The sequence below is a fragment of the Vulpes lagopus genome, chromosome 2, assembly GCF_018345385.1.
Source record: "Vulpes lagopus strain Blue_001 chromosome 2, ASM1834538v1, whole genome shotgun sequence".
NCBI lineage: Eukaryota > Metazoa > Chordata > Mammalia > Carnivora > Canidae > Vulpes > Vulpes lagopus.
Genome location: NC_054825.1, coordinates 39,313,320 through 39,326,422, shown reverse-complemented (window position 1 = coordinate 39,326,422; position 13,103 = coordinate 39,313,320). Strand labels below are relative to the sequence as shown.

At 36.2% G+C, this 13,103-nt stretch overlaps 1 protein-coding gene across 7 annotated transcripts in view; it reads left to right on the top strand.

The window, feature by feature from the left end:
• ZFAND4 (zinc finger AN1-type containing 4) overlaps nt 1-12,150 on the top strand; it is an 80,590-nt gene extending 68,440 nt beyond the window's left edge. For all 7 annotated transcript variants that reach the window (XM_041746512.1, XM_041746511.1, XM_041746517.1 and 4 more), the window contains 4 exons: nt 1,793-2,965; nt 3,921-3,975; nt 9,756-9,873; nt 11,214-12,150. In XM_041746512.1, the coding sequence (XP_041602446.1) occupies nt 1,793-2,965; nt 3,921-3,975; nt 9,756-9,873; nt 11,214-11,349 (1,482 nt within the window). In that variant the 3' untranslated portion in view covers nt 11,350-12,150. The remainder of the gene's footprint in view (nt 1-1,792; nt 2,966-3,920; nt 3,976-9,755; nt 9,874-11,213) is intronic.
• Nucleotides 12,151-13,103: the final 953 nt, after the last annotated feature.

The window sequence follows — 13,103 nt, the reverse complement described above, 5'->3', positions numbered from 1 at the left end:
AGTTTCAAGTCACTTGCTTTTGGTTTCCTGTTGGCTTGTCAGTATCCTAGATCTTAAATCTCTTTTCAGCATTTTCATAATCAAGTGGGATTTTCTCTTTTAAGGGTTTATTTTATCTTTGTTCCATCAGCCCTAGATTATCCACACCTCTCTTTCTTCCTTTCTTCTTTCCCTCCCTCTTGCCCTCTCTCTCCCTCCTCCTTCCCCGCCTTCCTCCCTCTTTGCCTGCCTGCCTTCCTTCCATCCTTCCTTCCTCTCTAGCTTAACACTTTTGCTTATCTCTCACCACAGGCTTTGCAAATGAATCTCCTAGATTTGGGTATTTTTCTCCTTAAGAGGTAATTTGAAGTTAATTTTATCCATCCCCTAGTTTTGAAGGTATGAGTTACGGGTTATTTTGCTTATGTTGTTAATGTGTATGGTGTTTTGGAGGATGCATGGAGAAACTTAGATTTAGGCAACCACTGTGAATCTCTACAGCCCAGAAGTCAAACCTTCATTTTCAAAGAATAGTTTTATTGATTAGAGAATTGAAGTTTGGCAAGACAGTGGCCCCAGCAGCTACACTAGCCAGCATATCTTTCTAAGGTTCTTCTTTCTTCACAGCTTTAGCTCCTCTACTTCTTGCCTCTACTAGTGTCCACTAAGTTATCTGGCTCTTCTTCTATATCTAGGTTGGAAGTGTTGTTTAGATCATCAGATGTTCTCTTCCATCCTGTTGCATGTTTCAGCTGTTACCTTGAAGGAGCTGAGGCTTCATATTCTTAATTTTTAAGTTTATCTAAAATATCATGAAATCAAAGATCATGAAATAAAAAAATCATGATCTTTCATGATTTCATGAAATCAAAGATCATGAAACCAAAAATCAAATCACTTTTATTAAAACTTACAATATTGAGGACCCCTATATCACTCCCCAGTTTGCTAGGGAGACTCACAGTACTAGCACATAGTTGCAACCATGTCTAAGATTTATTGCAGCAAAAGAGTATGAAGTAAATTATCAAAGGAAAAGTCTCATGGTTCAAATCAAGGGGAAACTAAGGACAAGCTTCCCAGCATTCTTCCCCAGTAGAGTCTCATAGGACATGCTTTATTCCTCTATCAATGAATTGTGTCAATACAACTGTGAGATATTGTCTACCGAGGAAGTGTATTAGAGACTCTTTGCTCGGGAATTTTATGAGAGGCTGTTCCTGTAGACAGCATGTACCAAAATTCCAAACTCCCAGAAGGAAAGCTGGTATTTAGCATAAACCATATTGCTTGCACAAACAGGGTAGGTACTTTTCAGTTAGAGTGATAGGAACTCTTGAAATACAAGTTCCCAGAAGCTAGCCAAGGGCCAACCTCACAAGCAGGCCTTTGCAAAGGATGGCAATTTGGGCCTGTTCACTATTTTCTGTAGTACATATATAGCCAACACTTACTCATCTATCTTACTAGGGAAAATTGTTGGGGACCTAGAATAGGTCAGCAGTATCGTATCTACTATAATGTTTTTTTTTCAGCAAAACTGACAAATAATCAGTAGGGAGGAAAATAAGTAAAATAAAATTCATTTTCTTTAACATTCTCAGGAAATCATCCTCAATGGAGAAAGCAAAATAAGCAGAATTCTTCTCAGTTGTAAGCTTAAGATTTTAATCTTCTAAGACATTTTTAATTGAAATTATCAAAATGCCAGTGTTATGTTAAATAACATTTTCTTCCTTCATTAATTTGTGTTAATGGGTAGACAAAATGACTGTGAGAAATTATATATTCACTTTTTTTTTTTTTTTTTTAGCCAAAGAAAGCTGTCAAGGTAAAACCTCATCCACCTATAGCTCCTCGACCTTCTAGTAGTTCCACGGCAGCTGCTCGCCACAGATTGTTAAAGGCTCTCCCCCACATTGGGCAGTCTTGTTTACCTTCTCCTGGGAATGCCTGTCTACCTGAAACTTCCAGCAATGCGGTTTCAAGTTTGGCAACTCTGCCCTCTGCTGATAGACCAATATCATCTATCACTAGCGATTTTCTTAAGGAAGATGATAACTGGGAGAGTAACACACCGTCTCATTCCAATAATAGTATCAAACTACCACCTCAGATACCCCATATGGAATTAGAAAATGACAAAGAGCTTGCTGATTCTGTTCTCCATCTTGGATCATCCTTGCCTAGGCAGAAAAAACATCTTTCAGGAAATTTGTCGTCTAATAATGAAGATGACACTGTTTTATTTTCAACTTCAAAAGAATGCATAACTGAGGAATCACTTCTACCTGAAGTGGGCTCATTTGCTACATTTACAGAAGGAAACACTGATGAACAGAGCAGTGGCTTAGAAATCACACAGAAGGTAAATCCAGAGTTCTTACTCACTAATGATGATAAAGGGTTGAAAGCTGCAGAGCAGCATCTTAAACATGTTGCAAGAATGTTGAGTGGTGAATCAGTAGAAACTACAGTTCTCAACCACCGTGAATTAAGTCCTCACAAGAACAGACTCTTGTCACCTCTTCACTGTTCTACACCAATGTCACTCCATAATTCTCTGGTGAAATCACAAAGACAGCCCAAATGTTTTGAATCTGGGAATCTTCAATCTTCTGCATCACAGAATGTGCTTCAGTCATTGGATGTTCGAAATATAATGGATTCTTCTTTCTCTAGGACTACTCGCTTTCGAGCTGTTAAAGTCGATTCACCCGGGAAAAGATCTGATATTATTTCTAAAGTTGAGGCTCGAGATATCACAAAAATGGCTAACAAGGCTTCCAAAGAGCCTGTTGGTTGTGTAAATAATATAGGTTTTCTTACTTCGCTGGCCCGGAGTGCAAGCAGAGATAGCTTACAGAGCACACGTGGAGCAGGCAGGCTTCGGACCTCTGGAATCGGGCTGTCTACAAGCCAGCATTTTAAGGAGGAAAATCTTAGGAAAAATTCTCCCCATTTAGAACCTACAGATTTTTTTCTAGTAAGTATTTACCTTTCAGTATGTTCTAATAGTTATCCTTAGAGTCATTCAACATATTTAAAGTTTGTTTTTTGTTTATCTAAGTAAGGAGGCGTAAGGTTGAATTCTTTACATAAGATTCTCTTAAAATGTTTATCTAGTTTGTAGAAAATATTTTTGACAGTTGAATTTTATTTTTTTTATTTTTATTTTTTTACTTTGACAGTTGAATTTTTTTTTTTTTTTTTTTTTTTTTTTTTTTTTTTTTTTTTTTTTTTATGATAGTCACAGAGAGAGAGAGAGAGGCAGAGACACAGGCGGAGGGAGAAGCAGGCTCCATGCACCGGGAGCCTGATGTGGGATTCGATCCCGGGTCTCCAGGATCGCGCCCTGGGCCAAAGGCAGGCGCCAAACCGCTGCGCCACCCAGGGATCCCTGACAGTTGAATTTTAAATAATGTTTTAGTCCTAAGTTGAGAACTGTAATTTGAAAGTAATTTTGTGTAAACAATTTATGATATATGCTATTTTTATTATTTTTTCCTAAATAAGAACTTTTATTTGCACTATCAAATTTTATTCTCTTAATGAAAAATATTAAGTACAATACTACTGAATGTGAGAATCAGATTCTAAGTTAGTTTGGTTAAAAATTTGATTAAATGAAAGCCCTACAGCATTTCCATAATAAAATACAACCATAAGAGATTCTTAACTATAGGAAGCAAACTAAGGGTTGCTGGAAAGGGGATGGGTGGGGGGATGGGGTAACTGGTGATGGGCATTAAGGAGAGCACTTGATGTAAATAAGCACTGGGTATTATATGCAACTAAATTCTACCCCTGAAACTAATAATACACTGTATGTTAACTAACTTGAATTTAAATAAAATCTTAAAAAAATACAAGTATCATGCTTAGTGATCTTTTCCTCTTCATTAGCTTACCTCTCTAGATGTTTTGTGTTTTTATTATAGTCTGCCCGTGGTATTGGAATGAATGGAAATAACACAGCAGCAGGGAAGAGAGTAGGTAAGCTGGCAGTAATTTTGAAAATATAAGCCTAACAATCATTTCATTATGCATATTGTTGTATTTTCAGAGAGAAATAAGAACACTCTTTGTGGTATGTATGGAGTAAACTCTCCCTAAACTTTGTTCCACTTAAGAAAATTTTTATGAGAAAATTTGTAGGACATATTTGAAGAATAAAACAAAAATTGAAATTGAGGTCTCTGTTGCCTGGGAAAAGATATGGTCTATGTGAAAAGACGAGAAGAATGAAGAATTAACATGTAGTTCCCAACCCTCTCAGTCACTGGCCACTCTGGAACCATGCTGGGCTGCTGGATGGGTTTGGCGAAAGTATCTAAAGAGGTATTTCTCAATATGATCCATTATCAAGGATGAACTCCTTTTGATGAACTGATTATTTCTGGATAAAAAAAAGGACAATCCTTGAATTAGCCCTTTCCAAAGCATAGTAGCAGAAGTGGCTATGACTTTAGCACTCCCTTCTACCAGTAACGCCTTAAAAGTGCACTGGCTAATCCCTATTTCAAGGGAAGTAGTTGTTATCTTTTATGGTTTAATACCCAGACTAGGGATGAGAACTCATTACCAAAGATGTACCGTGTTTATAGCCCCGGGGTTCTCAAGAATACTTTATAGAAGTTATAAAATGGATGTGACAACCAATATAGTATATATTATGGTTATCCCATGATTTTTATCCTTTGAAGAGTTATTTAGGGTTTATTTTACACTGCTGCTATCTATATAAGGCCCAAAGTTTTAAAGTCTTACTATATCTACTTTTTTTTCAATTTTTTATTGTGGTAAATAGCCATAACAGAAAATTTACTGTCTTAACCATTTTTAAACATATAACTCCGTGGCGTTAAGTACATTCACATTATTGGGCAACCATCACCACCATTCATCTTTAGAACTCTTTTTATCTTGAAAAACTTGAAACTCTATACCCATTAACACTAACTCCTCAACCCCCCTCACCCCAGCCTCTAGCAGCCACCATTCTACTCTCTGTCTCAGTGATTTTAATTACTCTAAGTATCTTATATAAGTGGAATCATACAGCATTGTCCTTTTGTGTCTGGCTTACTTCACTTACCATAGTGTCCTCAAGGCTCATCTATGTTGTAGCGTGTATTAGAATTTTCCATACTTTTTTAAGGCTAAATAATACTCCATTGTGTGTATATAAGCAGTTTGCTCATTCATGTATCTCTGAATGGAGATCTGTGTTTCTTCCACATTTTAGCTCTTGTGAATAATGCTGTTATGAACATGGGGCCCAAATATGTCTTTGAGACCTACCTTTTAATTCTTTTGAGTATGTACTCAAAAGTGAAATTGCTGGCTCATATTGGTAATTCTATTTTTAATTTTTTGAGGAACTGCCATGCAGTTTTCCATAGTGGCTGCACTATTTTTACATTACTACTAGCAATGTGCAAAATTTCCAGTTTCTCCACATTCTTACCAACACTTGTTATCTTCTGGGCTTTTTTTTGTTTTTGGTAATGGATATCCTAACATGTATGAGGTAGTATCTCGTGGTTTTGGTTTGTATTTCCCTGGTGATTAGTGATATTGGGTATATTTTTATGTGCTTAGTTATTTATACATCCTTGGAGAAATGTCTATTCAAATATTTTACCCATTTTTAGAATTTTTTTTATTTATTTATGATAGTCACAGAGAGAGAGAGATAAGAGAGGCAGAGACATAGGCAGAGGGAGAAGTAGGCTCCATGCACTGGGAGCCCGATGTGGGATTCAATGCCGGGTCTCCAGGATCGTGCCCTGGGCCAAAGGCAGGCGCCAATTCGCTGCGCCACCCAGGGATCCCTATTTTACCCATTTTTAAATTGGGTTGTTTTGAGTTTTTGTTGTTAAGTTTTAGATATTTTACATATATTATGGATACTGATCCTTTATCAGATATATGATTGGCAAATATTTTCTTCCATTCTGTAGGTTGCCATTTCACTCTACTGACAGTCTTTATGGACAGTAGTTTTTAATTTTCATGAAGTGCACTTTGTCTATTTTTTCCTTTGTGCATTTGATGTTGTGTCTAATAAGTTATTGCCAAATCCAATGTCATGAAGCTTTCCCACTATATTCTAGGAATTTTATAGTTTTAGGTCTTACAGGTTGGTCTTTGATACATTTTGAGTTAATTTTTTTAATGTATATACTTTTGTATGTGGTGTAATGTAAGGGTCCAACTTTATTCTTTCTCATGTGTTTATCCAGTTTTCCCAGTGCCATGGGCACCCTTATCAAAAACCTTTTGGAATATTACTCAGCCATTAGAAATGACAGATACCCACCATTTGCTTCGACGTGGATGGAACTGGAGGGTATTTCCTGAGTGAAATAAGTCAATCGGAGAAGGACAAACATTATATGGTCTCATTCATTTGGGGAATATAAAAAATAGTGAAAGGGAATAAAGGGGAAAGGAGAAAAAATGAGTGGGAAATATCAGGGAGGGAGACAGAACATGAGAGACTCCTAACTCTGGGAAACGAACTAGGGGTGGTGGAAGGGGAGGTGGACGGGGGGTGAGGGTGAATGGGTGATGGGCACTGAGGGGAGCACTTGATGGGACGAGCACTGGGTGTTATTCTATATGTTGGCAAATTGAACAAATTGAATAAACAAATTGAATAAAAAATAAATTTATTAAAAAAACAAACAAAAAAACCTTTTGGCCCATTTATGTGGAGGTTTATTTCTGGGTTCTTTGTTGCCTGTCTTTATGCCAGTACCTCACTTTTTCTGTAATATATTTAACCCTAACTTGGGCTTTGGTGCTTTTTCACTTCTCTTCTCATTCTTTATCTGAAATTGCTGTTACTGAGGTCACCAAAGATGTCCACAGTTTCAAATCCAGTGGATGCTTCTGTATTCTTATCTTGTTTGGTTGTTGTTGCCCTCCTTTTTGAAATAGTTTCTTTTCCTTTGTTTCTCATCTTTTCATTTCTTCTTCTTTTTTTTTTATTCTGGACTATTACATTGTTTTATTTTTTATTTTTTATTTTTTTCGATTTTATTTAGCTATTCATTTTTAAAATTTTTTTATTGGAGTTCAATTTGCCAACATATAGCGTAACACCCAGTGCTTATCCCGCCAAGTGCCCCCTTTGGTGCTCATCACCCAGTCACCCCAACCCCCTGCCCACTTCCCCTTCCACTACCCCTTGTTCATTTCCCAGAGTTAGGTATCTCTCATATTTTGTCACCCTCACTGATATTTTCACTCATTGTCTCTCCTTTCCCTTTATTCCTTTTCATTAATTTTTATATTCCCCAAATGAATGAAACCGTATAATGTTTCTCCTTTTCCAATTGACTTATTACACTCAGCATAATACCCTCCAGGTCCATCCACATAGAAGCAAATGGTGGGTATTTGTCATTTCTAATGGCTGAATAATATTCCATTGTATACATAGACCACAGCTTCTTTATCCATTCATCTTTCGATGGACACCGAGGCTCCTTCCACAGTTTGGCTATTGTGGACATTGCTGCTAGAAACATTGGGGTGCTGTGGACATTGCTGCTATAAACATCGGGGTACAGGTGTCCCGGTGTTTCACTGCATCTGTATCTTTGGGGTAAATCCCCAGCAGTGCAATTGCTGGGTCATAGGGCAGATCTATTTTTAACTCTGAGGAACCTCCACACGGTTTTCCAGAGTGGCTGTACCAGTTCACATTCCCACCAGCAGTGCAAGAGGGTTCCCCTTTCTCCGCATCCTCTCCAACATTAGTTGTTTCCTGTCTTGTTAATTTCCCCATTCTCACTGGTGTGAAGTGGTATCTCATTGTGGTTTTGCTAATACGTTGTTTTAGATTTTTGCTTTTTTTTTTTTTAAACCTGAGTTTTCTTCTTTTCACTTGTTTTACCCTTTACTTGTCCCCAGTTGTATACACTTTTTTGGTTGATTTCATTTAAGTCAAGGCATCAACTGCTACCTGCAGTGATCATCACCTGAACTAGAGTTGTGTAACTTGCTGCCATTTCCTTTCAGTAATAACTATATCATACTGAATTTGCTAAGTTCTTCCATTGGTCTTCTTTGCTTTTAACTTACAGGGTCTCCCTTGGAAATCTTATCCATCTTCATAGTTTAGTCATCATTTTTAGGCAAATGATTACCAAACTTGCATCTAGCATACTACTCTTTGCTTTATTGGCTGTCTTCTGTTGGGTAATTATAGATCATTGTCTTAGATCAATTATTGGACTAGGAAATGCCAAACAAATGAATTAATCCACATATCTTTAATTTTGTTTGGAAAAGCAACTTTTCACATTGGAATTATTTTGTTGACTTTTTCTTTGTTCATATGTCCAATGCACATTTGAGAGAAGGCTTCAGGGAGGAACTGATGATTGATGATATGGTCTTACAAGATGAGTAGAATTTTACTAGGTTGACAAGCTGGAATAGAGCATTTTAAAAGAGATTTCACCTGTAATGGGTCTGGTGCTTTATTGAGAGTGGGTATGATGTGGTAAATGACAGAAAATGACTTTAGAAGTTAAAAAGGTATCATATTAGATGTATAAGACCCTGAATGCCAGTCTAGAGAAGAGTAGGAAACCTATATGCTAATGATGGGTCCTATCCTGGAGTGAGTAACTAATAAATGTTTCTTTCTGGTGGATAGAAGTGTATATGGGAGCCATTCTCATAGGCGAAGACTGCATTTGTATTTCTGTGCCAAATCATTCTTGTCACTACTGTGTTGTATGTTTCTGCACATTCACAAGAGTTCTTGAATGAAAAAAGTTTGGGAAACATTAAGCAATTCCAAGGAAAGAAAAAAAATGAAAATATAACTACTGAACTAGGTTATTATTAACAGATTATTCCATTGGGGAAGAATATCCTAAATCTGAATTTCAAAGATAATAGCAATTAGATGAGTTTCCAGGGGATATCTGGTACTGTATGCCTTTCGTATGTGTCCTTTCAAATGCTTATCTAATTTTCATTTTTTAAGAAGTGGAAAGTACCTTATTATCTTGTTCTTGATAACTTGAAGAAAGTGCTTATTAACACAGTTGGTGCCCAGGCAACACTGGAAGTCATTCACTTAGTTGTTTTCAGTTTTGTTTCTACCATTAGGAGTCATTCAGTTAGTTTCCAATTTGGTTTACAGTTTTGGGCAAGATCTAGGAGAGTATTTGAGACTGGTAATGAAGCAGACTTAATGTTACTGAGTTTGTATATCCAGCACCCAATCTGGGTGGCAAAAGGTATAGCACCGCTTCACTGTAATTCCAATTTTTTGAACCACTGAAGGATTTTCAGAGACTTTTAGCTGCCAGGTAAACATTAAGCCTAGGCCTCCCAAACCTTTTTCGGTAGTGGGGTACCAGTACTGTTCCGACTCTACCACTTTTCTTCTCATTCCTTCATAAAAATGATTTTGATCCAGACATTTTTCTTGATTCTCTGTCAAAGATTTGTGTACTTTACAATTACTGATTGCTCTTGAACACAACCAGAAAAGTGCCAGTGTGTACAAAAGTCCTAAAAATATAAAAGTCTTAGTCATTAGAAGGCTACAGAATCTTTAAAAACAGAACAGTTTTGCATCTGTAGTTTATGTAAATAATTTCGGATATAAAAATAGCACAAATTGGTTTTTTATAGCAAGGAAGTTTCCTGGGACAGGCATTTGTTTTATGTTTTGCTTAATACTATTTCACATTTAAAATATTGTGCCAGTTATTAATCAACATATGCTTTCTTTAAAACAGGAGAATGTACTCATCACCTCCCACCTGTGAAAGCCCCTATTCAAACAAAGAAGAAAGCAGCAAAGCATTGTTTCCTTTGTGGGAAGAAAACTGGACTGGCTACTAGCTACGAATGCAGGCAGGTTGGCTGGATGGAAGAGCTGAGATGCTCTCTTTGTGGTGACCCAGCATAGGGATACAACATAAAACATTCTTTAAATTGGCTATTCATCACATAATTAAGATGATCTTCAAATAGCAGCCCTCACTTGAGCTCCTAATTGGTTAAAGTAAAGAGAAAGTAGACAGCTCCTGAGTTTATAAATCATGAGATCTTGCCATTCAAGTTAGGAGACTACTTGGGAAAATGTACTTTCTTTGTCTTTTTTTTTTTCTTTCTTTGTCTTATGATAGATTTGCTTACTGGTTTTTGTTTGAATACAACTTGGAAGAACTCTTCCTCCAAGATTGTTTTAAATTGAACCAATTTTAACTATTCAAAACAGATGAATAGGGCAGCCCTGGTGGCTCAGCAGTTTGGCACCACCTTCAGCCCAGGGCCTGATCCTGGAGACATGGGATCGATTCCCCACATCGAGCTCCCTGCATGGAGACTGCTTCTCCCTCTGCCTGTGTCTCTGCCTCTCTCTCTCCTCTCTGTGTATTCTCATGAATAAATAAATAAAATTAAAAAAAAAACAGATGAATAATACATTCACAAAAAATAATGAACTTTCTCATAATTATTTCTTTTGTTAGCATTGATTAATATGCTCTGAGGACAGTGTCTACCCTTTGAGTCCAGGCATTAAAAGTAACTGCTGCTTTTTAGAGTACTTTCTATTCAAATAGAAACAGCTCATCTTGTTTGATAGAGATATATATATATATATATTTTTTTTTAAGATTATTTATTTATTTATTTATTTATTTATTTATTTATTTATTTATTTAGAGAGGCAGAGACACAGGCAGAGGGAGAAGCAGGCTCCATGCAGGAAGCCCGATGTGGGACTCGATCCCGGGTCTCCAGGATCACGCTCCGGGCTGCAGGCAGCGCTAAACCGCTGCTGCTCTGATAGAGATATTTTTGAAATCCTTTCATGGCATAGTTAGGTTTATGTGCTTTTCTTTCCAGACTGAATATCTCACAAATTGAGTTCACCCAGGTTTACTAAATATGAGAGAAGCGATAAACACATTTTTCAGTTTTTGCAATTTTACTACTTTATAAAGATCTGTATCTTTTTTCATTTGAAATAGAGTCTCTATTATAAACTCTCATATTCATGGACAGTTAACTTTTTCTTTTTGGGAATGCGTGTACTGGTTTATGAGCACCAGGAAAATGTAGCGCTGAAAATTGCTAAGAGAACCAGAGGGCTCCTGTTGGATACCTGAAGTCAAGCTCTAATTCTCCCAAAGAGATGAGCCTTTGTAGAAATGTGACTATTCACAAGAACTTTTTTTGTGCTTTAGATGTGGAAACAACTTCTGTGCATCTCATCGCTATGCAGAAACTCACGGCTGCACCTATGATTACAAGAGTGCAGGGAGGAGATATTTACAGGAGGCAAATCCTGTGGTTAACGCACCCAAACTTCCAAAAATCTAGCTCCTGCTCTGCGCCTAGGAATCGTATTACAATGACAGAAGAAATATTGTTTAGACTGCATTATTTTTGTTCGACTCCCAAAAGATTTGCCAAATGACAAAAACATACAATGCATACTGTTGGAGAAAGAATGCTACTGTATTTGACATCTTTATCCTTTGGGGAATCAAAAGTTTTAAAAGTAGTTTTAAAAACTTTATAATGATTTAGCTTTGTTATTGCATGTCTTGTGTTAACTATTTTCTATTTGATACTGCAATTTAATAGACAAGTCTTCAAAAGATGCACTTTAGGAAGTTATCACTGACTATGTAACCAGCTTCCACATTGTACAGAAATGTGTTGTCCTGAAACGGCTCTACTCAAATCCACCACTTCTTTGAGGGGTGAGGGTTGGGAGGTGGGGATTTGTTTTTGTATTTTTTTTTTAAATCCCATGTGTGAAAATTTATTGAATTTACTAGAAAGTTCCTTTTTATTTCAAGCTACTTTTTATAAAAAAGAACATTTCATGTCCCCCCTGTGGTTTTAACACATATATATTTCTTCCATATTCAGATTGGCATTCAGATACGTTCCATTCTATAAAACACATCATGTTAATCATACTATATATATTTCTTAAAATACTACTTTTTGAATGGTAGTTTGCAATAGAAAGGGTCTCAGTTGCCATTAAATACAGAATTCTAACTTTTCACTTTTTGAAAAATGGCTACATTTAAAACAAAATCTCACAGCTTGGTTTGTTTTTCTTTTGAGTGCTATTATTACCAGGAGAAATTCAAATAAATATTCAATTTCATTATAAGTTTGATTATTTACAATAATTTTATAAATAATTTAAAATTTTTAATTCAATTCAATTAATATATACTGTATTATTAGTTTCAGAGGTAGAATTCAGTGATTTATGAATTGTATATAATACCCAATGCTCATCACTTCCAAGTGTCCTCCTTAATGCCCATCACCCAGTTTGGTAAACTAAAAACTGAACTACTTGACACAAATATAAATATTTTCCTTAGTCTGTATAGCTCCCCTTAGAAAGTATACCATTAAATGTATCACTCTTCCACTAATATCTTTCCCACTTGTAAATATATAGTTCAGTACCCCCCCTCCTTTATCAAGACAACATGTGCTTTAGACATTTAAAAATCCAAGAACTCTATTACATGGATAGGCTGCTGGAAAATGGACCAAAACATATTTATTCTATAATAAATATGAATGGTTAGGGTATTGATATGTGCTTAGCGCATGATGCTTTTTAAATCAAGACCATGTAGAAATAACTCTTGTTTTAAGTTTACCAAAGATTTTGGTCAAAGTTGAGTTTTTTATTGTTATTGTTTTACTAGTTCCTAAGTTACTGAGAGAGAAACCAGTTGAATTCAAGAAATATTATTACTGGAAAGCATTTCTTTATGCTTTAAATTCTTATAGGGATGGATCCTAATTTTAAAGATCTCAGATATATCTCTTCATCCCCAGTAATTATCAGAGTGCTTTGATGTAGACACTGGACACATTAGTTAATTAAATTACTTATACTGTACATCTTAACTGTGATGAAAAATGAAGGTGTTTATGTCGTTTCATATGCTAAACTAATTTTATGTGATAAAATTCAGTTTCTGGAATTTATTTTATTTTTTGTTGAGGGGAAGGAGAAAGAATCTTAACCAGGCTCCACACGGGGCCTAGAGCCCTACACAGGACTCGATCTCACAACTCTGAGATCATGA